The sequence below is a fragment of the Ranitomeya variabilis genome, chromosome 2, assembly GCF_051348905.1.
Source record: "Ranitomeya variabilis isolate aRanVar5 chromosome 2, aRanVar5.hap1, whole genome shotgun sequence".
Taxonomy (NCBI): Eukaryota; Metazoa; Chordata; class Amphibia; order Anura; family Dendrobatidae; genus Ranitomeya; species Ranitomeya variabilis.
This window is the reverse complement of record NC_135233.1, coordinates 833611108-833638478: the sequence shown is the minus strand read 5'-3', so window position 1 is coordinate 833638478 and position 27371 is coordinate 833611108. Positions and strand designations below refer to the sequence as shown.

At 43.3% G+C, this 27371-nt stretch overlaps 1 protein-coding gene across 2 annotated transcripts in view; it reads left to right on the top strand.

The window, feature by feature from the left end:
- MYOM2 (myomesin 2) overlaps window positions 1–27371 on the top strand; it is a 284123-nt gene that overhangs the window by 14217 nt on the left and 242535 nt on the right. Inside the window, exons 3-6 of one of the 2 annotated variants that reach the window (XM_077290058.1) lie at window positions 5544–5663; window positions 11953–12148; window positions 14973–15130; window positions 17052–17144. In XM_077290058.1, the coding sequence (XP_077146173.1) occupies window positions 5544–5663; window positions 11953–12148; window positions 14973–15130; window positions 17052–17144 (567 nt within the window). The remainder of the gene's footprint in view (window positions 1–5543; window positions 5664–11952; window positions 12149–14972; window positions 15131–17051; window positions 17145–27371) is intronic. The other variant, XM_077290059.1, reaches the window with a different exon arrangement.

The following is a 27371-nucleotide window of genomic DNA, read 5'->3' as shown; positions in this document are numbered from 1 at the left end:
AGTTTTTCTTTAAGAAGCCCTCCTACTCTCCACTCATTACTTGTATTATTTTCTCCTGTTTGAACTCATTACATCAATAAAAAACACCTGTCCACATACAATCAGTCACACTTCAACCTCTCCACCATGGCCAAGATCAAAGAGCAGTCTTGGGACACCAGGGACAAAATTTCAGACCTGCCCAAGGCTGGGATGGACTACCAGACAACAGGCAAGCAGCTTGGTGTGAAGGCAACAACTGTTGGCACAATTATTAGAAAATGGAAGAAACACAAGATAACTGTCAATCGTCCCTGGTCTGGTGCTCCATGCAAGTTCTGACTCATGGGGTAATGATGATTTTGAGAAAGGTCAGAAATCAGCCCAGAACTACATGGGAAGACCTGGTCAATCACCTGAAGAGAGCTGAGACCTCAGTCTCAAACATTACCATTAGTAACACACTACGTCATCATGGATTAAAATCATGCAGGGCATGCAAGGTCCCCTTGCTCACTCCAACACATGTCCAGGCCCGTTTGAAGTTTGCCAATGACTATCTTGATGATCCAGAGGAGGTATGGGAGAAGATCACGTGGTCACATGAGACCAAAATAGAACTTTTTGGTATCAACTCCACTCGCCATGTTTGGAAGAAAAGGGATGAGTATAACCCCAAGAACACAATCCCAACCCTGAAGCATGGTAGGGAAAACATCATAAGTTGACAGTGCTTTTCTGCAAAAAGGACAGGACTAATGCACCATATTGAAGGGAAGATGGATGGGGTAATGTATCACAAGATTTTGGCCAATAATCTACTTCCCTCAGTAAGACCATTGAAGATGGTTTGTGACTGGGTCTTTCAGCATGACAATGACTCGAAAACAAACAGACAGGGCAACCAAAGATGTGGCTTCGTAAGAAGCATTTCAAACTCCTGGAGTGGCCTAGCCAATCTCCTGATCTGAACCCCCCAAAAAATCTTTGGAGGAAGCTGAAACTCAATGTTTTGATTTTTTTTCTACGGTCGAGTGAACTTATCCTTAATTAGCAAAGATTTTCTGAAAGTGCTTTTACACATTAAAGGGAACCTGTCACGCCCCCAGGTGTTTGTAACTAAAAGAGCCACCTTGTGCAGAACTAATGCTGCATTCTGACAAGGTGGTTCTTTTAGTTCGGGTCCCTGGCACTGCTGCAATAATCGCTTTTGAAATTTGTCCCTCATACCTTGAAATCGCCATGGGGGCAGGTCTTTCCCCCTATTCCAGATGCCTCACATCCGTCACTCATGGCCTCTGCTCGCCGGGCGCCGCCTCCTCTTCCTTCAGTAGCATCCCCAGCGCCTGTGCTGTTATTTTTTTCGGGAATGCGCAGTTGCGCTGCCCTTCGAACTTACAGCGCAGGCACCGGGGACGCTACTGAAGGAGGAGGCGGCGGCGCCTGGCGCGCAGAGGCCATGAGTGACGGATGTGAGGCATCTGGATTAGGGGGAAAGACCTGCCCCCGGACGATTTCACATGTATGAGGGACAAATTTCAAAAGCGATTATTGCAGCATTGCCAGGGACCCGAACTAAAAGAGCCACCTTGTCAGAATGCAGCATTAGTGCTGCACAAGATGGCTCTTTTAGTTACAAATGCCTGGAGAGGGGGGTGGGGGGGATGACAGGTTCCCTTTAAGTATAGGAAAATAGAAGAAATCAGAGAGGGAATAAATACTTTGTGAATGCAGTGGAGCTTGTTATAACAGGGTGGTACACTTGGAAAATTTAGACATTGAATAAAAGAGCTAGCTGTTAGAAGAATTTATATGCATAATTTGCAATTAAATTAATAGAATTGCCAATGCCGAATAATGAATGAAATTCTTTTCTGTGCTATTTATGTATAATAGATTTTCTCAATGATGTTCGTTCTTTCTTTCATTCTTTCTTGTTCATTGTCTTACATTCATTAAGGAATCCTTTCATTTTGTGTTTTAATACTGTATATTTTTTCTCCATAATTGCTCTGCAGCCATCTTTATTATTTTACAGAAAAAAAACCAAAATTATCCATCTAAATTAGGCTACTTTGCTCATATTCACAAACAATTTACCATGTGACTTTAAAATTCTTCTTTCAATATTTCAGATTCTTTGCTGATTTTTAATATCACTAGTGATTGGCAAAACCCCCGATGATTGGGATTGGTGGGTGTGCCCAAGTTTTTTTGTAAAGTTCAAGCTCGGGGCAGGAGATCAAGGCCGGCTCCAGGTTTTTGAGTGCCCCGGGCAAAAGAGTATCAGTGGGCCCCCCCTTTAACACATACCACGATTCATGATGCACAGATACAGCAGAGAAATATAGGTATAGTACAATGCCAGATTTCGTTTCTTACATGAGTGATAGCTATTGTAAATTCTACAATACCATACAGCAGAGGGGCTTTATATAAGTCAACCCCTTATATGCAAATTTTTTGTGATCTACTCCCTCTTCCTCAGTTACCAGTAGGCATTTTATTGTTAGCTAAACTTGCGGCAAAGAAAAAACTGCATACATTGAATAAGACAATTGTTCAATGGAAAACTTTTTAAAGTAAACATTAGAAAGTATTAACGTACAACATTTTTAAAAGTGCAAAATAGGTAGCATATAGCGCAGCCACGTAGTATATAGCACAGCCACCTAGTATATAGCACAGCCACGTAGCATATAACACAACCACATAGTATATAGCAGTGTGGGCACCATATCCCTGTTAAAAAAAGAATTCAAATAAAAAATAGTTACATACTCACCTTCTGGCAGCCCCAGATCCAGCCCAGGCCTTAGCGATGCTCCCACCAGCTCCCATTCCCAGTGATGCTTTGCGACAATGAACTGTGATGATGATGTAGCAGTCTCGCATGATCCTACATCATCTGGGGGAATTACTGGGAACGGGAGCTGCCGGGAGTATTGTGAGGATCGGGAAGGCTGCGGGAGCCGCCGGAAGGTGAGAATAGCACTATTTTTTATTTTTTATTTTTTATTTTTAACATTATATCTTTTTACTATTGATGCTGCATAGGCAGCATCAATAGTAAAAAGTTGGTCACACTTTTCAAAATGGGCCCCCCATCTCGCTAGGGCCCCGGCACTTGCCTGGGTGCGCCTGGTGCTGACACCGGCCCTGCAGGAGATGATGTGAACTTGTGTCCAAACCCCGAGCTTGGATTTTACAGATATGGGATGGGATGGGGGGGGGGCTGTAAAGCAAGGAATAAAATTAATAATAAACATTATAATTATACTTACCTGTCCAGCGACGCGTCCTCCCGTCCCGCTGTCTCAAGGTCGCATCTACTTCCCGGGCCGCTCATCAACATTCGAGTTATTCACTCCACTGCTAGGTGCTCAGCAATTTTTGGCCGGTGTCGGCCAGAAGGTAATGAGCGGCCCCGGAAGCAGATGTGACCAGGAGACAGCGGGATGGGAGGACGCGTCGCTGGACAGGTAAGTATAATTATAATGTTTATTATTAATTTTTTCTTTTACAGACCCTGGACCTGAACTGGATCCGAACTGTAACATGGGTTTCTCATGGAAGCCATGTTCGGGACCTTGTGACCGAACACTATGTGTTCGGTACAGGTCCAGAACTTTACAGTTTGGGTTCGCCCATCCCTAAATATAACCAAAGAGAGAAGATCCTTGTTTGTACATTATAATATGCATACAGATTTGGGAATGTTCACACTGCATTTGAGGCAGGCACAAAAGCCTGGTCAACCACACTTTTGTGCCTGCCTCAGAAAGGTGGACAATGCTTAGTCAAAGGCCAGACAGAGCACAAAGTGATTTATTAAAGCTAATGTCACCATCATTGTGGCTACATTGTAGAAATGCAAGGAAAGAGAATTTTCACGCACAGTGGAAAAAAAAAATATGTAAGAATACATATGATCTCCTGCTCAGTAGCCTCACTAAAATAAAGGAAACTTCCACCTTCACGAATAGTTCACTTGAATTCATTATTTGTGGACATTATATCTCCCTGCACTACCAGCCCTTATGGGAGTTAGCTCTCATGACAGGCTTCAACAAACATGTATATCCAACCTCTGAGACGCACGTTGAGGGCCTGTGTCCCCAGTTAAAAAGGAGACACCATCAGGGACATTAACAATTCAATCAGTGTTGATCATAACACTCTGCTATTTTTATCAGTCCCAAAGATGTTGACTGAAGCAGTCCGCAGCTCCATCTGACAGGGAAGACAGGACCCCCATACTAGTGATCATTGGTGGTCTCAGTGGTGTCAACCATAGCAATCATATGCTTATTATTTATAAATGTTGGCTGTGGACCAACATTTTTAATAGTTTAATATCAATTTGTTCAAAAATATGGTGATAGGTTGAGACTTGAAGATCCTTAATCACAATGCAAAATCTTTAAGGGAAGCTGTGATCTACCACATACTGTTTATAATACCGGTGGCTTTCTATGTGGCAGAAGGACAATTTAACTTGCTAGCTTTGCATCCCATTTAGAGTAGGGTCACACAACCATTTTCTCCACATCCCAAAAAAAAGGTAATACTATTTTGATCAGACTTTGATCAGAGTTTGATTTAAGAGGAATCAGTTTTTCTCTGATGTGGAGAGAAAATTATCCACCTTCTCCTTTCTGTCAGTTCATGAAAATTAAACCACTATTGGATGTCATCTCACTGCAATCAGATTTTTTTTGACGGACCCATAGACTTGCATTACTGATTTTGATCTGACATTTGGATCAAAATCGGTGGTGTCTCCAATTTTTCCCACTGACCTCTCGCTCTGAAGAAAAAATCAGACATATGAACAACCCCAAAGATTATCATGGTTACAAGTGCTATCTTTGAAAATCATAGAAAGTAGTTGAATGAGAAAAATGGTCGTGTGCGTGAGTCCTTAGAGGGATAAAGAATTCACACTGCAGAAAGGTTTGTAACTTCACCAAAAATATGTCACTTCTAACTTGCATAAATGCTGCTGTTCTCCTGAATATGGCATTGTTTGGTTTTGGTTCCTGCACCACGTTTCTGAAATAAGGCCCTGTCATAAATATATGTAAATCTAGTCTTGTTAGTTAAATATGTGTGGTCCTCAGGAAGCCCACTTTGTGTTAAAGAGAGGACCATATTTCAAGAATGTAGATCAATTAGAGCAAGAAAAAAGCAAAACCAGAATCTGGAGAACAGTGGCATTTACACCACAAAATATCATTACAAATTTAGGGGAAGTGACAAGAAACTGCTGATGCGGTCAGATTTCAATCTTGTCTAATCTTCCTCACTGTCATGAGGAAGAGCTGGAACCTGATTGCGACATTTAATGATGGAATAAAGATACACGTTCTTCTCCGAGAGATGGCTGCAGTGCTGGATAATGTTCTGTATTCTCTGATGAAGGTTACAATGTAGCAAGCCAAGCTTGCCATGTGTATAATGATGGTGTGTTGTATACATATATTACTGTGTATCTAACAGTAGTGATGTCACAGAGCTACGACAGGTACGTGCAACATCATCTCTTCTCTCTGTCACTACAGAAGAAGTAGTTCTGCTTCTACTCAAAGAGTTTCATCAATTTCCTCCGGTTCCAGAGTAAAATGTGTATGTGGGGCTGATAGAGATGTTCAAGAATACTATGTCCCTGAATTTAAAAGAAGGTACATGCCATTGTGTACCATGCATGGGTAGTTAGAGCGTATGTTTACAACATGACCTATTAATGTGTTTTCATAATATGATATCAATTAATATGTCATAATAATATGCAATAGCTATATCATCCCATCACATCTCACAGGTAACACAAGCATGTTAAAATACTACAGCTCTGCAGTAGATATAACATGGCCCCCATTCATTGAGAGCAAGTGACTCTTTCTTATACACCATACAATGGAACAGACTAGCGATTAAAGAAAAAACAATATTTTTGAGATTTATAACTAACTAGCTCAAGAGCCTGGTGTTGCCCGGGTACAGTAACTAACTGTGGTTAGTTATAACAAATTATAATGATTATCCTCCATCCCATAGTCCCGTGCCCATATACCCATCATACATATCCTCCATCCCATAGTCACGTGCCCATATACCCATCATACACATCCTCCATCCCATAGTCCCATGTCCATATACCCATCATACATATCCTCCATTCCATAGTCCCATGCCCATAAACCCATCATACACATCCTCCATCCCATAGTCCCATGTCCATATACCCATCATATACATCCCCCATGCCCATATACCCATCATACACATCCTCCATTCCATAGTCCATGCCCATAAACCCATCATACACATCCTCCATCCCATAGTCCCATGTCCATATACCCATCATATACATCCTCCATCCCATAGTCCCATGCCCATATACCCATCATACGCATCCTCCATTCCATAGTCCATGCCCATAAACCCATCATACACATCCTCCATCCCATAGTGCCGTGCCCATATACCCATCATACACATCCTCCATTCCATAGTCCATGCCCATAAACCCATCATACACATCCTCCATCCCATAGTGCCGTGCCCATATACCCATCAAACACATCCTCCATTCCATAGTCCCATGCCCATATACCCATCATACACACCCTCCATCCCATAGTCCCATGCCCATATACCCATCATACACATCCTCCATCCCATAGTGCCGTGCCCATATACCTATCATACACACCCTCCATCCCATAGTCCCATGCCCATATACCCATCATACACACCCTCCATCCCATAGTCCCATGCCCATAAACCCATCATACACATCCTCCATCCCATAGTGCCGTGCCCATATACCTATCATACACATCCTCCATTCCATAGTCCCATGCCCATATACCCATCATACACACCCTCCATCCCATAGTCCCATGCCCATATACCCATCATACACATCCTCCATCCCATAGTGCCGTGCCCATATACCTATCATACACACCCTCCATCCCATAGTCCCATGCCCATATACCCATCATACACATCCTCCATTCCATAGTCCCTTGCCCATAAACCCATCATACACATCCTCCATTCCATAGTCCCATGCCCATAAACCCATCATATACATCCTCCATCCCATAGTCTCGTGTCCATATACCTATTACTAGCTATTGAACCCGTTCTACGCCCGGGTGGCGAGCATTTATATTGGTATATGGTCTCCATCATGGTATGTGCTTCTCCCATCTTGCTCTCCCATCCTGTCATGTGCTGCTCCATCCTGCGCCCCCATCCTGTCATGTGCTGCTCCACCGTGTCATGTGCTGCTCCATCATGCGCCCCCATCCTGTCATGTGCTGCTCCACAGTGTAATCTGCTGCTCCATCCTGCATCCCCATCCTGTCATGTGCTGCTCCACCGTGTCATGTGCTGCTCCATCCTGTGCCCCATCCTGTCATGTGCTGCTCCACCGTGTCATGTGCTGCTCCATCCTGCATCCCCATCCTCTCATGTGCTCCCATCCTGCGCCCCCATCCTATCACGTGCTGCTCCATCCTGCGCCCCCATCATTGCGGGCGGCTGTGCGGAGTGCGGGCGGCTGTGCGGAGTGCGGGCGGCTGTGCGGAGTGCGGGCGGCTGTGCTGAGTGCGGGCAGCTGTGCTGAGTGCGGGCGGCTGTGCTGAGTGCGGGCGGCTGTGCTGAGTGCGGGCGGCTGTGCTGAGTGCGGGCGGCTGTGCTGAGTGCGGGCGGCTGTGCGTGGCGCTGCTGGGTGCGGGCGGCTGTGGGTGGCTGTGCTGGGTGCAGTGGCTGTGCTGGGTGCAGCGGCTGTGTGTGGCTGTGGGCGGCGGCTGTGCTGGGTGCGGCGGCTGTGCGTGGCTGTGCTGGGTGCGGCGGCTGTGGGTGGCTGTGCTGGGTGCAGCGGCTGTGCGTGGCTGTGGGCGGCTGTGCGTGGCTGTGCTGGGTGCGGCGGCTGTGGACGGCTGTGCTGGGTGCGGTGGCTGTGCTGGGTGCGGCGGCTGTGCGTGGCTGTGCTGGGTGCAGCGGCTGTGCTGGGTGCGGCGGCTGTGCTGGGTGCGGCGGCTGTGGGCGGCTGTGCGTGGCTGTGGGCGGCTGTGCTGGGTGCGGTGGCTGTGCTGAGTGCGGCGGCTGTGCTGAGTGCGGGCGGCTGTATGTGGCGCGGCTGTGCGTGGCTGTGCTGGGTGCGGGCGGCTGTGGGTGGCTGTGCTGGGTGCGGCGGCTGTGGACGGCTGTGCTGGGTGCGGCGGCTGTGCTAGGTGCAGCGGCTGTGCGTGGCTGTGGGTGGCTGTGGGCGGCTGTGCTGGGTGCGGCGGCTGTGCGTCGCTGTGGTGGGTGCGGCGGCTGTGCGTGGCTGTGCTGGGTGCGGCGGCTGTGGACGGCTGTGCTGGGTGCGGTGGCTGTGCTGGGTGCAGCAGCTGTGCGTGGCTGTAGGCGGCTGTGGGCGGCTGTGCTGGGTGCGGCGGCTGTGCTGGGTGTGGCGGCTGTGCGTGGCTGTGGGCGGCTGTGTATGGCTGTAGGCGGCTGTGCTGGGTGCGGCGGCTGTGGACGGCTGTGCTGGGTGCGGTGGCTGTGCTGGGTGCGGCAGCTGTGCGTGGCTGTGGGCGGCTGTGCGTGGCTGTGCTGGGTGCGGCGGCTGTGGACGGCTGTGCTGAGTGCGGCGGCTGTGCTGGGTGCGGCGGCTGTGCTGGGTGCGGCGGCTGTGCTGGGTGCAGTGGCTGTGCGTGGCTGTGGGCGGCTGTGCGTGGCTGTGGGCAGCTGTGGGCGGCTGTGCGTGGCTGTGCTGGGTGCAGCGGCTGTGCGTGGCTGTAGGCGGCTGTGCTGGGTGCGGCGGCTGTGCGTGGCTGTGCTGGGTGCAGCGGCTGTGCTGGGTGCGGCGGCTGTGCAAGGCTGTGCTGGGTGCGGTGGCTGTGGTGGGTGCGGCGGCTGTGGGTGGCTGTGCGTGGCTGTGCTGGGTGCGGCGGCTGTGGGCGGCTGTGTGTGGCTGTGGGCGGCTGTGCGTGGCTGTGCTGGGTGCGGCGGCTGTGGACGGCTGTGCTGAGTGCGGCGGCTGTGCTGGGTGCGGCGGCTGTGCTGGGTGCGGCGGCTGTGCTGGGTGCGGTGGCTGTGCGTGGCTGTGGGCGGCTGTGCGTGGCTGTGCTGGGTGCGGCGGCTGTGGACGGCTGTGCTGAGTGCGGCGGCTGTGCTGGGTGCGGCGGCTGTGGACGGCTGTGCTGGGTGCGGCGGCTGTGCTGGGTGCGGCGGCTGTGCGTGGCTGTAGGCGCCTGTGCGTGGCTGTGGGCAGCTGTGGGCGGCTGTGCGTGGCTGTGCTGGGTGCAGCGGCTGTGCGTGGCTGTAGGCGGCTGTGCTGGGTGCGGCGGCTGTGCGTGGCTGTGCTGGGTGCGGTGGCTGTGGTGGGTGCGGCGGCTGTGGGTGGCTGTGCTGGGTGCGGCGGCTGTACTGGGTGCGGCGGCTGTGGGCGGCTGTGTGTGGCTGTGCTGGGTGCGGCGGCTGTACTGGGTGCGGCGGCTGTGTGTGGCTGTGGGCGGCTGTGCTGGGTGCGGCGGCTGTACTGGGTGCGGCGGCTGTGTGTGGCTGTGGGCGGCTGTGCGTGGCTGTGCGTGGCTGTGCTGGGTGCGGCGGCTGTGCTGGGTGCGGCGGCTGTGCATGGCTGTGCTGGGTGCGGTGGCTGTGGTGGGTGCGGTGGCTGTGGACGTAAGTAATAAATAGCTGTGGCATGAAGTGCCACAGCCTCATGGCACAGCAATTTGTTACTTGCAGAGGGTGAGTATACTTACCTGTCCCGTTCCACCGACGCCATTCCGGGCCATGAATATCCCCCTGCTCCCGGAATCGGCGCCTGCGCAGTCCGCGTTTTCCAGCGCCATTTTCTTGAAGACACATTGCTGTGTGTCTTCAAGAAAATGGCGCCGGAAAGCGCGGACTGCGCAGGCGCCTTTTCCGGCACCAGGAGGACAGATTGTCTGTGTCCTCCTGGTGCCGGAAAAGGCGCCTGCGCAGTCCGCGCTTTCCGGCGCCATTTTCTTGAAGACACACTGCAATGTGTCTTCAAGAAAATGGCGCCGGAAAGCGCGGACTGCGCAGGCGCCGATTCCGGGAGCAGGGGGATATTCATGGCCCGGAATGGCGTCGGTGGAACGGGACAGGTAAGTATACTCACCCTCCGCCTCCTGGCTCGTCCCTGTTTCTCTGTTGGAGATCGCGGTGTGCGTGCAGCGCTTCCGCATACCGCGATCTCCTGGGAGCGTCGCTCTGTGGGGTCCAGACTGCGCCGGCGCTTGCGCTTGCGCAGTCTATAAAGGCTTCGGACAGAGTGACGCTCCCAGCGTTATATTATAGATGACATCATCTTCAACATGGCAACCATTCTGACATCATCGTCGCCATGGTAACTTATTATGACATCATCGTCACCATGGCAACCATTATGACATCACCATTGCAACCTATTATGACATCATTGTCACCATCACAACCATCATCATTGATCCCTTCACACATACACTAGTTTTTATATATATAGATAACAAAGAACACAATCATATTTATTGTAATTCAGGCCTGTGTGTTTAGGCACTTAGGTTTACAACACATTTAATGCCTATGTTTGAAAAAAAAAGGCAAGGATGAAAATCTATCAAACATGTTTGACCCACAGACCTCTACCATATTGCATCATTTGTTGCATCTCACTTGCACCTTTTTGTTTGACTACATACAGTAGATAGACCTGTGAGTGTAGGTTGGCACATACAGTATAATGGTATAGCCATGCTTAGTCCAAAGACTGATAGTAAAATTGTAGGGAAAATATGACTCCAATGAAAACATACAGAATCTTCATTTCCTCCTTTCTTAATAATCTTTCCTGTTCTACTTTTCTTGCTGGTTCTTTTTATTTTTAATTCCTTTTTGCCTATTTCTTCTCTTTTGTTTCCTGCTATTCTCTTTCTTTATTTTTCTTTCTTTCTTTCTTCCATCCCTCTCTGATTCTGATATATCCACTTCGTCATCTTCCTTTTTTCCCTTCGGCTTTTCTTTCATTCACTCCTTCCTTCCTTTTTGTTTTCTTTGCCTTTAACCTTTGGCAGCAATGTAACAAAACCTTACAAACCAGAGTTGCAATGTCTGTTCACATCATATGCTGTCGTATCTACAGGCTTCAAAAAATGCAACCATGCTTTATTCCTTTATGTGCTGATGAAAAATATCTATTGCTAATGCAATAGCAAATCTTAAGAGGACTAATGCATGAGCTAAAATAAACTAATATTGTATTATGATATTGTTTAATTCTATATTTGAATAATTTTGTGTCTCAAATTGTCTATCTATGTATCTTTCTATGCATATATCTATCCATCTATCTATCTATTATCTATATATCTTATCTATCTATCCATTATCTATCTATCTATCTATCTATCTATCTATCTATCTATCTATCTATCTATTATCTATATATTCTATCTATCTATCATCTATCTATCTATCTATCTATCTATCTATCTATCTATCTATCTATCTATCTATCCATTATCTATCTATCTATCTATCTATCTATTACATATATATATATATATATTTATCTATCTATCTATCTATCTATCTATCTATCTATCTATCTATCTATCTATCTATCTACAGTATCTATCTATCTTCTATCATCTATCTATCTGTTTCTTTCTGTACACTTTATTTACATGTAGCTGGTCATAATTGTTTTTTTGTCTCAATACTTTCATGGTATAGAGATGTTCTTCCTATTATGAAGATCTCCTTTATGCATTAATGCCATTAACTCCAGTTTATGTAGAACTGATGCTGTTTTCTGCGCTTGTTCAGTGTTTGTCTACTTCAAAGCATGGAATGCCATCTTGTAGCTGTAGGAATTTAGTGAAGCCTTCTGTGAAATAAAAAGAATTGTACTATATACATGTTTTAGTATTTTTTTTATTCACTGCATATTCCATAATGTAGGACACAGGAGAAACATGCCGAGCAGCGCTCCGAGCAGCACGCTGTGCAGCAAATTGAGCAAAGGTCTCAGCAGCAACATAGAAGCTATGACCGAAGTGTTCGCTATGCCACAGAGCTTGCCTTCTTGGAAGAAGACGTTCGTATTGCACGGGCCCTGGCAAGGGAACAGATTGATAAAGTGTCTATTCAGAGGATGGTAAATCAATATTTTTTTATAGCTATGCTTGTACAGTATTTGAAAACTATCCCCTCAAAGGGGATTCCCGGTCCAAATCAATAATTCTGCAGACACTATGTGACTATAGACTTATGAATCCCCCTCAGATTCACCAGGACTGGAGGGTATGTATGTGTTATACATATTCCTGGCCACTTGTATGGGGCGAGGCCGCACCCTCTAGTCCGCCACACCCATGTCTCTAGTCGGGGCGCTGCCTTGCTCTGTGCAAGTGTATGGAGCGAGGCCGCGCCCACTATTTGGGATCTGGCCAGGGGTATGTATATTGCATACAAATCCTCCAGTCTCAGGTCAGAAACCGGTGAATCTCTGCAGCGTACAATGCATACGCCAAGGGAATTCATAAGTCTACAGTCATGCAGAGTTACTGCAGACTTATTGATTTGAGAGCAGCATAAAGAGGAGACAGAGACCCTGATTCCAGCAATGTATCACTTACTAGACTGTTTGATGTAGTTTTGATAAAATTAATGTTTTATCAACAGGAGATTATCACTAGGTCATCACTAGATGACTAGTAAACCTGGGGCTCTGTAGTCCTACATATTCATGAGCTCTGTATAAACTCACCCCCACCGATTAGCAGATTTCTGCATTCGCACAGTGTGCACAGAAAGCTGTCAATCAGTGGTGGGGGTGGGGTTACACAGAGCTCAGCATTCAGAGAACTGATAGGTCTGTAACAGATAAAACAGTAAGTAGAAAAGTAAGTGACACATTGATGGAATAAGGGTCTCTGTGTCTACATCACACTGCTCTCAGATGGTTCAGCAAAAAACTGGTGGTAGATTCCCTTTAAGAAATTGTGAAAGACTTCAAAACAACCATGTTGCATATTTATAGTAACATAATAAGTATTTACCCAACAGGTACTTTATGACCTGGATTTTTTTTAAAGTATGATACTAGGTACAGGGAACTTAGATTAGTGGCACCACTCTAGCAGTAAAATTTAAAAAAAAACACTGGAGTGGTGCCACTTATCTAAGTTCTCTGCCTCTAGGCTTACAGTCAGCTTATACTTACCAGCCACTATCTTCTTCTTTTATTGGCGCCACTCTGGTCAGCCCTCTGCAGGTTTTGACTAGTGATAGGTGGATATGTGGATGTTTGAGTCAGCCGGGTTCAGACGAACATTTAAAAAAGTTTAGTTTTGGTGGAAAAACGTCTATAACATCCCCATTACTAACCCCACAGTGAAAATTAAATAAAGGCACACACATGAAGAAGTCCTTTACTTGAAGAAAACACACATAAAAAAAATCCTTTATTTGAAATAAACACTCCCCACTCTCTTTTACCCATTTATAACTGTAAAATTGAAAATAATAAAATACCATTTTCCTCACTTATCCAACGACAATTCATTGGTCCAACAAAGAGGCCAACTCTACTTCATCTGGATTGCATGGCTGAGCGATGGCATGATGCGACCTTTCAGCTGTGAATCCAGGAAACACTGAGCTGAGCCTGAGAGCACAGCTTCAGTGACCTGTGGTAACATCTTTGAGGTTACCGCCAGTCACAGGCCGCAGTTCTCATGTTTAGCTCATGTGTCACTCCTCTGATTCTACAGTGACATACTTTGGGACAGAGGTGCAACCATGTTGCTTGTCCGAACTTTGTCAAGCAGGAATGCACCGCCCACTGGCAAACAGCAAGTCAGAAGGTAGAAGGAGTGGTTTTCTCATGAAGACATAATGAGGCACAATAGGCAGCTTTGTGACTCTGTGATCAGCACTAGTTTTCTGTGGAGTTTATGGGCAACATCTCACAGAGATTGTACATTGTCTGTGTGCTTAAGGACACCCATTCTTACTACCTGTGAGGGTCCCAGCAGTTGGATCCCCAGTGATGATAGACTTATCACCCACACTGTGAAAAGGGGATGAAATGTATGCTGAGGAAAAAACGCTTTAAAGGAAATCTGTCACCCCATTTCTCACCTATAAACAAAGGCCACTGCCATTGGGGGCTTATCTACAACATTCTGGAATGCTGTAGATAAGCCCCCGAGTTAACCTGAAAGATAAGAAAAACAAGTTAGATTATACTCACCCAGGGGTGGTCCCGGTATGGGACGGTCTGATGGACGTCGTGGCTCCTGCACAAGTGTACTTTGTCTGCCCTGTTGAGGGCAGAGCAAAGTACTGCAGTGCGCAGGAGCCCCAACAGGAAGCAAAGAAGAGGACGTCATTGTATGAACATGGGAGGCGCCGGACCCGGACCGCGACGCCCATCGGACCGGAATGCACCAGGACCGCCCCTGGGTGTGTATAATCTAACTTGTTTTTCTTATCTTTCAGGTTACATCGGGGCCTTATCTACAGCATTACAGAATGCTGTAGATAAGCCCTGATGGTGGTGGCCTTAGCTTATAGGTGAAAAATGGGGTGACAGATTCCCTTTAATCTTATTACGAGGGGTACTGTAAGGAGCTTTGCTAAATCTTTTTAGATAAAACAATGGATTTATTTAGGTACCCCCAGGTTCCAAAATTGGACACGGAAAAGAAACTTCTGCCCATGATGTTTGCAATTTTTGTTGACTTCAGAAAGTATTATTATTATTAAAAATAACAAAGAGTTTTCTCATGTTTTCACATTTTTCCTCCTCGTAAATTTGTTTGAACCTAGTTTCTGAGTATCACATGAGCCTTCTTACTTTTCCTTCTGGGCAGGTGAGGATATAGTCACTATAGCAAAACAAGAATTGTCTAAAAAGCGATTGTTGTGGAGGGATAATTAGATTACTACCAATTTTACACTTTTTTTCCTATCAGGTAGAGGAAAAATTGGCATTAGAGAGACAAATTCATGAAGAATGTATAAGCCGTTCCCCAGATATATTAGTCCGGCTCAGATCACACACCGTTTGGGAAGGCATGCCTGTGAAGCTTTTCTTTACTGTCCAAGGATATCCAACGCCAGTGGTACAGTGGTAAGGAAAAAAGGATCCTACTCAATTATCATACATAGTCACAAACATTGTAAATTGATATAAAGCTTATAAGTAACTAACTTCTCGGTAATAGAAACCCATAGTATGAAGTTCCCACTGCACAATTTTTCTAATGATTTTAATGCCAGAGAAGGTCAGAAGAATTAATGGAGTTATTTGCGACTTTTATGTAATATGCGCCTCATCACTCGATGGCCACGTTCTGTAATTTTTTATGGTCTGCCTCATTATGGCTAAGTTCTGCATTTCCTTATTTCAATAACACAACTCAAATTTCATTGTGAAATATTAGGGAAGAAATTTCACAAATTGATTTGTTACAAGAGCAGCATTCTACTACAGGACAACATGCAAATTCAGTGAGCTCTTTTTAGAATGACCCATTTTTTCACAAATTTATGTGCAAGCAGGCTGCACGGGTAAGGGCTGGACAACTGTGACAATAGGACTACATGGAAAACTTGCATTTAATGATTAAGAGGTGTGCATATAATCCATATAGTGTATTTCTCCTGATAACCATGTACATATGGGTACTTGGTTCAGCATGCAAGTTTTTCAATGGGGAGAAGAGAGTAATCTGCTGCAAGACATCTCTGTAGGCCATTCATGTCCTGTGGGAACATGGGCAACATGTAAGGCTATGTGCATACTTTGCGGATTTGGCTGCGGATCCGCAGTGGATTGGCCGCTGCAGATTCGTAGCAGTTTTCCATGCAGTTTACAGTACCATGTAATCCTATGGAAAACCAAATCCGCTGTGCACATGCTGCAGAAAATATAGCGCGGAAACGCTGCGTTGTATTTTCCGCAGCATGTCAATTCTTTGTGCTGGATTCCGCAGTGTTTTACACCTGCTCCTGTATAGGAATCCGCAGGTGTAAAACCGCAGGTGAAATCCGCACAAAAAATGCAGGAAATCCGCAGGTAATCTGCAGGTAAAACGCAGTGCGTTTTACCTGCGGATTTTTTAAAACTGTGTGGAAAAATCCGCACACGAATCCACAACGTGGGCACATAGCCTAACTGTCAGGGGAGAGTCAGCCATACACTTCCAGATGAGCATGCTTTATATGGATATTCAAGGGCCATCAATGTTAGTACAGTAGCTCTCCAAATAGGCCCATAAAATCGCCCCACTGGTATTTTTATTTAGGCTAGGTTCTTTAGTTATAAATTTAAAGCGGTACTCACATCTCCAAGATCCTATCCCAATATATAGTATGTGTGATAATAATAACATTAGCAAATACCTCTAATTAGAAATGTAGTATAGTTCTTCTGGTAAGCTATGACGCTTACGCTATGTGCAGGGCATTGCACTAGCTTAGGTATCCATGGTTATGATGACTACCCTTATAGTGACAGGTAGTTAGCTATTAGTGGTCGTAGCCATGGATAGCTAAGCTACTACAATGGGGTAAGTGACATAGCGAAACAAAGAGAACTTTACTATTGGAGGTATTTGCTAATATTATTACTATTACACCCTCTACATATTGGGAGAGGATCTTGGAGCTTGGAATACCCCTTTAACTTTAATGCTGTTAAATCAATTTATTTATTTCTGCAACTGTAATAATAAAAATGCTTACAAAGTAAATTGAATATTCATTTTCCAAATTAATTTCCTATCTCATTTGTTTCTGCACTGTTGGAAATTCTGTATATTTACTTAGTATTATCTTTACATTGAATTTTGACAAGCATTAAAAGGTGACCCTGACTCTTCTAAACTAGCCATTATCTATAATTACATTGTTTGTTTCAATGAAATACAAAAGCAACATAATATATGCCAAGCAAGTAATGTCAATGCACCCTGAGACCGTGCAAAATTAACTCTGCTGTGATTATGATACTATTGACTTTACGGAAATGAATCTGCTCTTTCCATTAGGTATAAAAATGAAACTTTGATTAGCCCAGCAAGTGAACCAGGAAAGTACAGAATTGAAAGCAAATATGGAGTAAATAGCTTGGAAATATACAGGTAAATATTGTTTGCAAGTAATTCTTTGCATTATGAAGTGTGTTATAGTTATCATTATATTAGGGTCAACAAATGATATCTTGTCAAGTTCCAGACAGCAGAATCTGGCATTATCCTTTATATACATGAGTAGATACATTGTACGCATAGAACTTAGTGCTGACACTACTGTATATTCCCTATAGAAGTCTTACTTGGTAAAGCTAAGTATCATATACTACAAAGTAAATTATCTGTCTCAGTATATACAGTATGATCCAGGTTAAACCCAGGAGCAAAGTCAAAGATTACATACCTTTCTATTCTCTCTCCTTTCATAAGGAGCTATAAAATAGGTCCCCTGTTCACAGCAGATCAAGTAGCCCCTAATAGGCAACAGAAGATGGCCACACAAAAGTGAAAAGTAATGTATTAGTTTTACATATGGAGAAAATGTTAACAGCGTCTTTTAAAAATTGCCTTATTCCCCCTTATAAAATAACAATCATTTAATTGACTTCTGGTGTCAGCACAGTTCCAGCGCCGATTCAGTGATGACGTGGGGTGGGCCCTGCAACCAACCACTCACTCTCAATTTTTCACTTTATTTGGATGTAACTGACATTTAGAGGACGTCGGAGCGCATAAGCAGCAGCTCTCACTTCTTCCAGCTGTCAGTTTTATCTTAAAAAAAAGTGAGAGTGAAACGTCCGCTTATTGGCAACAGTGCTCATGTGGCATAGCAACCTGATGTGAGGCCGAAGAGAGCTGATGGATGCTATCATTTCTCGAACAGCACCGGCACTGAAGCGGAGTACAGGCTGTTTTTTATTTATAAGGGGGAATATAGCAATTGAGAAGGGGTTGTCCAAATAGTGGATACACCCTTTAATATCATAATTATCAACTCTGATTTTGGCCTTTTAAAGAAAACCTGTCTCTTGAAAAAATGCTATTAGGCTGCAGATATGGGGTTAATCTGCAGGTTAATAGCGTTCTGATTATACTCGGCTCTGGCACTTTGAGCCCCACTGCTGGGAGGATAATGAACTTTATTCCTTGTGGAAGAATTTGGGTTTCAGTCATGGGGCTAGTTCCGGCGTGGGTTTGGTCACCGCTCAGTGTATTGAGAGCGGCAGCTGTAACTGTGCCTCCGGCACTGACTGACAGTCAGCCCTAATTCTGAGCTGCTGTCAGTCAGTGCTGGGGCAGAAGTTACAGCCAATGATCTCTATGCACTGAGCGATGTCTAAAAACAGAACCCCGAATGCTGTTGGGAGGTATACAGTTCAGAGGGGCTCTAAGTGCAGATTCAGAACGAAGTAAAAATTAGCTCATTGTTGCATACGCTACTAGGAAACATAGTACAGGGCAAGATAGTACATACCGGTTACTTTATCTGATAAGAGATATCACAAAACGGGACTTCTTCCATAAAAGAAGAGGTAACGTGCATCTGAATAGAGGAGGTCATGACTGGGAATGAAGAAGAAACAGGAGCAGGACACTAGAGATCTTCTGAAGGCATTTGGCATCTCTTGACATTAAGGCTCTGTTCACATTACATTACTCTAATCCCTTGCAGATCTCCTTTTCCTTTTTCCATTTTTAACCTGAAATTGAGAACAATGTTGTTATCTTTGCACAAGGGAATAATAAGTCTGTTGATGTTATTATGTTATTGATTTTGGCATTTTTGCATGGATTAAATAGCGTGTGCATTATATTCTCCCTCTGAATTTATGTCAAAGCCGTTCATAGAATGCACATATATATTAGACATGTTTGGTTCAGGGCATCATAAGCTAATGATACAATACATTTTAGTGTACAGCTTAGCTACCTACAAGATCTTTTCTGTATAAAACTATTCATTTTTTGATATATGTGTATTTTAACTTGCTCCATCATTGATTTTTTTTTTGCCAATGTCAACCACAGATCTATTAGCTTATCTATTGTTAACTCATTGGTGTAAGTTTTAGTGGTAAGTGCCTGCATATCTCTGACAAAATTTTAATTGTTACATTTCCTACATTGTTTCAAAAGACCCATGATGCTAACAACAAATACTGTTTATATGTATATCACTGGAATATATTCTAGTAATAAGGGAATGGATGATAGTAACACTCCCCAATATAGAAGTGAATATTTATTAAAGGTGGACTTAATTTTTAAAAATAATGTTTCAATGAGACAGTTCAACTTAACTAAAAATCAACATAGAGAAAACTGATTTTGCTTCCACATCTCGTACAACACCCAGACCAGACCTATTGATTACTGTAGAGGCTCCACGCTTTCTCCACTCTCCCAAGTCTGATGCCTCGCAACCTTTGGACTTCACCTTATCATTCAAACAGCACATTCAGGTTTTCACTACCACTTGTCACCTCTAACTCATAAACATTCCTTGAACCAGTTTTTCAATCACCTTTGAATCGAGAAAAATGTTAGTGGATGCCCTCATTATCTTCCACCTAGATAACCGAAACATCCTTCTCTGTGGCCAACCATTTTATGATTTTGAACCCTTTCAATACTTAAAGAGGTTTTCTGACAAAGTTCACTTTAATTAATAGATCTTAGAAAAAAATAATGTTTCACGATTGAATGTGTTAAAAAAATGTTCCTGTGCTGAGATATTCTTATAAACGAGCCCCTCTGTGTACTGTGTAATGGCTGTGTCTGACCGTGCAGGGACAGGGTCTGATCATACCACAGCTCCTGTGGAGGGGAAGATGCAAGAGAGTATACGGATATTACAGCATGTGATTGTAATGAAAAAACATTTCTCTGCTTGTTTAAAAAATTATTTTACCTCAGAAAGAATCAGCTGTGATCCCATGCTGTAATGTCTGTATACTCTTTTGCCTCCTCCCCTGCCCAGGAGATGTGGTATGACAAGACCATGTTCCTGCATGGTTAATCACCTTGTGAATTTTTTGGTCACATGAATAAAGAAGCTTATTGCTTCATCAATTCAAGTAGTATCCTTATCTCCAGTGATGACAGTGCACTCATCCTGCGCTATAATTAATCACATCCATTTATGACACAATGATCCACTAAGCAGACACCATTAACACCATCGTCCATTAACAGGCACCACTGAGACTGACAGTAGGTTAGTGTACACCTTGCACCCAGTCCACAAGCACAGTGTTTCCTAAGAAAGTGCCCCTTTTCTATCTTTTCTAGACTTCTTTGCGTCTTGTTCTAAAAGAAAATCTATGAGGAGGTGTAGTGTCACATTCAAAGCTAATTGCTTGTTAAAATACCACCAGCTGCAGGTTTTATGCAAGCATCCTGACTGATTCTATAAAACTTCTGCTGCAGTTCTTTAGCTGCTTTCTAAGATCTTGTCTTAGTAATGCAGTGAGAACATGTATGAAAGTGTCTTATTACCAGAAGGGTGAAGGTGAGGTTAAACCAATTGCACAATGACATATTCTCAATTAATATTAACATTTCCATCTGCAGGAGGCATTTCCAGTAAGGTCACCCCTATGTTAATATGGACTCTTTTGATATGATTAAGTCACTGTGGACCCTGCTTTGTAGGATCTAAAAGACTTCAAATAATTATTTTACAAATTAAAAGGGCATTTTAAGAATTAGTTTAGACCTCTTTGCAGTTATTGACACAGAATCTGATCCTCAGAAATGATTTCACTCTAATTTTTTACCTACATTAAATGCTTTATGTTATATCTTTGAAAACAAAGTTTTCTAAAACATATCCTTTAGTAGAAGAATTAATATATGAATGCAATCTTCCCTCCAATAATCCTGTCTGAGCACCAGTGTAAGGTTCACTTATTGGCTTGAGTAAAACATCTGCCACTTAAGTCTAGTACGATGCTGAACAGAGATTGGAAAACAAGGATCTCTCATCTCCTCATCTCTATTCTCGCTCCATGAGTCATTTGTAGTGTTTGCCAAGTGGGGTCTTGGCTCCCATATACTTTTGACTAATGTCAGTTAGTAATTGCCATTATCGATGGCTACGGATCACAGTCTAATGTGTATGGAGAGCCCCGACTCTTCCTCTTCTTCTCATCAGAAGCTAGGCAGATGGTGTGCTCCAATGTATGGAAGAGTTGAGATAGCTGCCAAATTGGCCAAACCATCACTTGGCCAATAGCCATCTAAAATGTATGGGGGGGGGCTGTAGAAACATAGGGCTGTCAGACATCATTAATTTTTCATGTACAGAAAAAAAGATTGCCTTGTGCAGGCGTGTACTACGGAGGACAGAGAATGAACTTCAATCCCATATTGCAGCCAGCATGCAGCCAGCGGGTAAGGAAAGGGTGAATCAAACACCCAAAAACCCCGCCCCTATGGCTAAAGATTGTTCCCTCCAAATTCAGGTGACAGTGTCCCTTTAACTTAATACTTTGTTGCTCCACCTTTTGCTGCGATTACAGCTGCAAGTCGATTGAGGTATGTCTCTATCAATTTTGTACATCGAGACACTAAAATTCTTGCCCATTCTTCCTTGGCAAACAGCTCGAGCTCAGTGAGATTTGATGGAGATCGTTTGTGAACAGCAGTTTTCAGCTCTTTCCACAGATTCTCGATTGGATTCAGGTCTGGACTTTGACTTAGCCATTCTAACACCTGTATATGTTTATATGTGAACCATTCCATTGTAGATTTTGCTTTATGATTGGGATCATTGTCTTGTTGGAAGTCAAGTCTCTGTCCCAGTCTCAGGTCTTTTGCAGACTCCAATAGGTTTTCTTCAAGAATGGTCCTCTATTTGGCTCCATCCATCTTCCCATCAATAATAACTATCTTCCCTGTCCCTGCTGAAGAAAAGCAGGCCCAAACCATGATGCTGCCACCAGCATGTTTGACAGTGGGGATGGTGTGTTCAGGGTGATGAGCTGTGTTGCCTGTACGCCAAACACATCGTTTGGCATTGTTGCCAAAAAGTTCGATTTTGGCTTCATCTGACCAGAGCACCCTTTCCCACATGTTTGGTGTGTCTCCCAGGTGGCTTGTTGCAAACTTTAAATGACAATTTTTATGGATAGCTTTGAGAAATAGCTTTCTTCTTGCCACTCTCCATAAAGGCCAGATTTGTGCAGTGTACGACTGATTGTTGTCCTATGGACAGACTGTCCCACCTCAGCTGTAGATCTCTGCAGTTCATCCAGAGTGATCATGGGCCTCTTGGCAGCATCTCTGATCAGTCTTCTCCTTTTTTGAGATGAAAGTTTAGAGGGACGGCTGGGTCTTGGTAGATTTCCAGTGGAATGATACTCCTTCCATTTCAATATGATCACTTGCACAGTGCTCTTTGGGACCTTTAAAGTTTTGGAAACCATTTTGTATCGAAGTCTGGCTTTAAACTTCTCCACAACAGTATCACGGCCCAGTCTGTTGTGTTCCTTGGTCTTCATGATGATCTCTGTGCTTCAAACAGACTATCACAGAGCAGGTGCATTTATACGGAGACTTGATTACACACAGGTGGATTATAGTTATCATGATAAGGCATTTAGGACAACAATGGATCATTCAGAGATCAACAATGAACTTCTGGAGTGAGTTTGCTGCACTGAAAGCAAAGGGGCCGAATAATATTGCACGCCCCACTTTTCAGTTTTTGAATTTCCACGAAAATTTAAAATAACCAATACATTTCGTTCAACTTCACATTTGTGTTCCACTTGTTGATTCTTCACCAAAAATTTACATTTGGTATCTTTATATTTGAAGCGTGATATGTATGAAAAGGTTGAAAAGTTCCAGGGGGCCGAATACTTTCGCAAGGCACTGTAACTATTTTTCCATGGCTTTATTCTGAAAGCTATAATTTTTTTTTATTTTTCTGCAGATTGAGTTGTATGGTGGCTTGTTTTTTGTGGGAGAAGATGACGTTTTCAGTAATATTTTTATTTACATTCGTGTTTGTTTGCGTTTTATTCCATTTTTTGTTTGGCGGTATGATGAAAAAGCATTGTTTTTTTGCCTACTTTTTTTTTACAGTGTTCACTGTAGAGGTTAACTAGTGTGACAGTTTTATATGTCAGATCGGTCTGGATGTGGCAATAGTAAATACGTGTTCTTTTTTGTAGATTTTTTTACATAAAAATAATTATTTATGGGTACAATTAGTGTTGAGCGATACCGTCCGATACTTGAAAGTATCGGTATCGGAAAGTATCGGCCGATACCGGCAAAGTATCGGATCTAATCCGATACCGATACCCGATACCAATACAAGTCAATGGGACTCAAGTATCGGACGGTATCCCTGTTGGTTCCCAGGGTCTGAAGGAGAGGAAACTCTCAATAAATGTAGTGGGAGGTAAAGATTTTTTTTTATTTCATATTTTCATATTTAAACTCTGCAACAACATAGTAATTTAAAATGTATTGTTCTTTTTTCACCTCTAAAATACTGGCTAGTACGTACAAATAGCAAAATGTGAAGAACCTGAATGAGAAATAACCATCAGCACACATGAAGGCAGGGAGAGGGCTCCTTCTGCACTTCCATCGGGGCCCCCGCTACTTCATCACAAGGGCCCGATCGTTGCCATGGTGAACTGACATTGTCATGAGGTCACCAGGCTATGGCAAGCCCTTTAGACCATGCGTAGGGCATGGTCTAAGGGGCTTGAGTCAGTGCAGAACTGACATGTAAATGCTTTTGCAATGCTAGTGAATGCCAATGCTTTATACTAGCAATCAGACTGGTGAAAGTGAAAGTCCCATAGAGGGAAGTAAAAACGTTAAAATAAAAGTAAAAAAAAAAAATTTTCCAAATATTTTTTTAAAAAATCACACAATAATAAAAATAAAAAATTAATAACATATTGTACCTAGTGTTGAGCATTCCGATACCGCAAGTATCGGGTATCGGCCGATACTTGCGGGTATCGGAATTCCGATACCGAGATCCGATACTTTTGTGATATCGGGAATCGGTATCGGGATTAATATCAATGTGTAAAATAAAGAATTAAAATAAAAAATATTGGTATACTCACCTCTCCGACGCAGCCTGCACCTTACCGAGGGAACCGGCAGCCTTCTTTGCTTCAAATGCGCGCATTTACTGCCTTCCGTGATGTCACGGCTTCTGATTGGTCGCGTGCCGCCCATGTGACGGCGACGCGACCAATCACAACAAGCCGTGACGTAATTTCAGGTCCTGAATGCCTAATTCTAGGCATTCAGGATTTGAAAATTACGTCACGGCTTCTGATTGGTCGCGTGCCGCCCATGTATTTAATCACCTGAATAAATAATTTATACTCCTTTAACATGTGTTTCACCTTTAAATAATCTGTCAAATGAATAGGTGAGAAATGCATGACCACTTGGCATCCAACCGCTCGGACCCCCATTGATTACTAGATTTGGTGTCCATGAGCTACTGTGTGAATAGATGGTAGTGTGTGCATAAGATTCCTGTTATGTATCAACAGTTCAGATTGATAGAAGTGGGTTAATGGTGTCAGGAATGCTTTCTTGGAACACTCTGTGTCCTCTGATGCCTGTTGTGATGCTGACTATCATCACTTCCCATGAACATTTATGTGAGGCAGGGGAATAAAAAAGTTTGGGGGTCAAACACCAAGAGTGTACATCAAAAGGCAGAGGGGCAAGACAAAAGAGTAACCAGGTCATGGTGTGCAGTCCAAAATGTGAGGATCCAGACAAAAGGGCTAGGCAAACGAATAGTCAAAGGCAAAGTCTGAGGTCAGGCAGAAAAACTAAATGGTTAACAGCAGTGATAACTGCTGAAGTTAGAGGAAGATGCCAGTTATACAACAAAACTGCCAGCTACCACTTGTGGAGGGAGCTCATCTCCTGAGCCCCCTCTTCTTTCAGTGACCCCAGGTCTAAGCTACATTTGCGTCATTTTTGGTTAAGATTTAATGCTATAGAGCAGCACAGGGATGAAGGAGAACGAGCTGTCACTACTTCCGTCCAATTTGCTTTAGCTGCTAGAAGCTCTTCTGGCCACTGTTATTTCAGAATGATTTCAGCAGTTTGTGGAATCTATGGTATGATAAATTGCTGTGGTTTTGAAGACCAAAGAAGGTCCAACACACTACCAAATGGGTGTCTCTAATATAGTAGCCATTCAGTGTACGTAGATTGTTACATTTGCAGAGAGTAAATGATACAGTGTTTGAGCATCATTCATACTTGAGAGTAGTAGAGTGAACGGCATACACACTGCTCAATTTAACCAACTGACTATAGAAACTACCTAAGACATTCTGGTTTCAGAGTAGGACCTCTAGTATGTGAATGAATCTTAAGGGTAGAAGCACTTGTTAATTTTGATCCTTTGGATGATAGCGTCTCTGTACAGCTCTAGTATTCTCAGCTGTTCATACCATGTTGCTGAGCTCTCTGCAAATTGATCTGCTGCTTCTTAAAACAGCTTGGAATTTCTTGGCTGTCATCTTGAACGTACTGTGTTAGGGAGCTCTTCCCTGGTGACATTTGTCTATCTGTATATACTTGGCAATCTTTGGAAAATATTCATGGTGCCAAGATGAGAACATCATATTTAATTTTAAACGTCAATCCTAATGTCCCCTACAGTCTATGTATTTGCTTCTTCAGCACTATATTTTAGTAGGTATATTACAGTAAATGTGTTAGGAAAAATATTACCAATATAATATGCTAATTATATAAATTCATGAATAAAAGTATAAGATGAAAAGAGAACTAAACGATCTTGAATCAAGTAGCAGAGAGACAAAAGAAAAAAACAGATAGGAAAAAAGTGAGAAGAAAAAGAGAATGGAATGTAAGTAGAAAAGGAGATATGCACTACTACAGCCAATTATTGGAAATTCATAAGTAGGTTCTCCCTTTTTTTGGTTTGAATGTGTCTTTGCATAGTGCCCAACAGGTTATTTACTGTATTCACATAGATGAAATAATGTACTGATAAGAAGGTAGTAAAATTAAACGGAGTTTACAGGAATGTCCAGGATTAGAAAACATGTCTGAATTCTTACAGATACGGTGCTGCACCTGTCTGTTATGTCTTCTATTACAGCTCAGCTTATAGTCAGTAAAGTACAAGCGCTGTGTAATAAACTCTTCTGCTATAAAATCTTTTATACTGTAAAAAGCACTGTTTCTTTTTTTTCAATCTCGTAATAAAGTGGAGAGTATTTGATAAGGAACTGCCCCTTTGTGGGGATGTTCTTTTAGTAATTACTTTTTTTGCCCTCCCAGGACCCCAGCACTCAGTAGACTGACCAGTAACATTAATTCTGGTTATTATATGACTAGTAACTTGTATTTTTCACTACTTTTCCACTCTGCATTACCTTTCTTTAATTGTCAGTCGTCTCTGAGCCAGTGGGTGGTGATTAACTGTCATGATGCCTCCTATAAACAATGCACAGAGAAAGAAAGATTCCTGCTTTTATTTTCTGTGTAGTTTACTGTATGTTCAGAAGCAGCATGGAGGATATTATACAACAGTACTGAGCGGTGTAGCTCTGAATCCAGCTCTAAACTGAAATGAAATAATTTGATAGAATTTGCAGCACAGATCTGTTTCTCTGCCTGTGTCAGTGCCTTTTCCTGCTCCCCATTAATTCTCCCTCTCCCATCTCTATAGAAATTAATATGCTTTATAACCTGATATTTCGGATTTGAGACTTTTTTTTATCAGAGCAAACGCTGCGTTCAGGTGGCAGCGTAAGGGAAAGAAATGGCTCTCGAGTGGAGAAAAAGGCATATTCCACTGACACGATGTATTACAATTTTTTTTAATGTTCTTGTGCACAATTGACTTATTGTTAAAACAACAGTGCCCATTACAATTAACTAATAATTCTACCAAGCCCCAAAATACCATACAAAGAGCCAATAAGATGTACACATTTTTTCACATGTCGTTACTTTCTTGGGTTCTTCATTGATTCTGAGCTTATATATATTTTTTGGCTATGGTAGGACCTTTTATAATTTCCAAAACAAGCCGATTTCAACATAATGTCATTTTGTAAAAAAATAATGTTACTTTTCTAAAATATCAACGATTCACTTTCTGCCCAAACCCTAACACTTACTATGTAATACCCCTGGTAAACACAGATCACAATGTATGGATACCTATTACAATATTGCAGCTTTTTAAATATGTTGTTAAGCTACATTATAAGAACACTCTTACTTCTTGGTGGTAAAAGTCTGTCTCTTTCTTACTTGGAAAACTTTGAAATTATTCATTTCCATGCA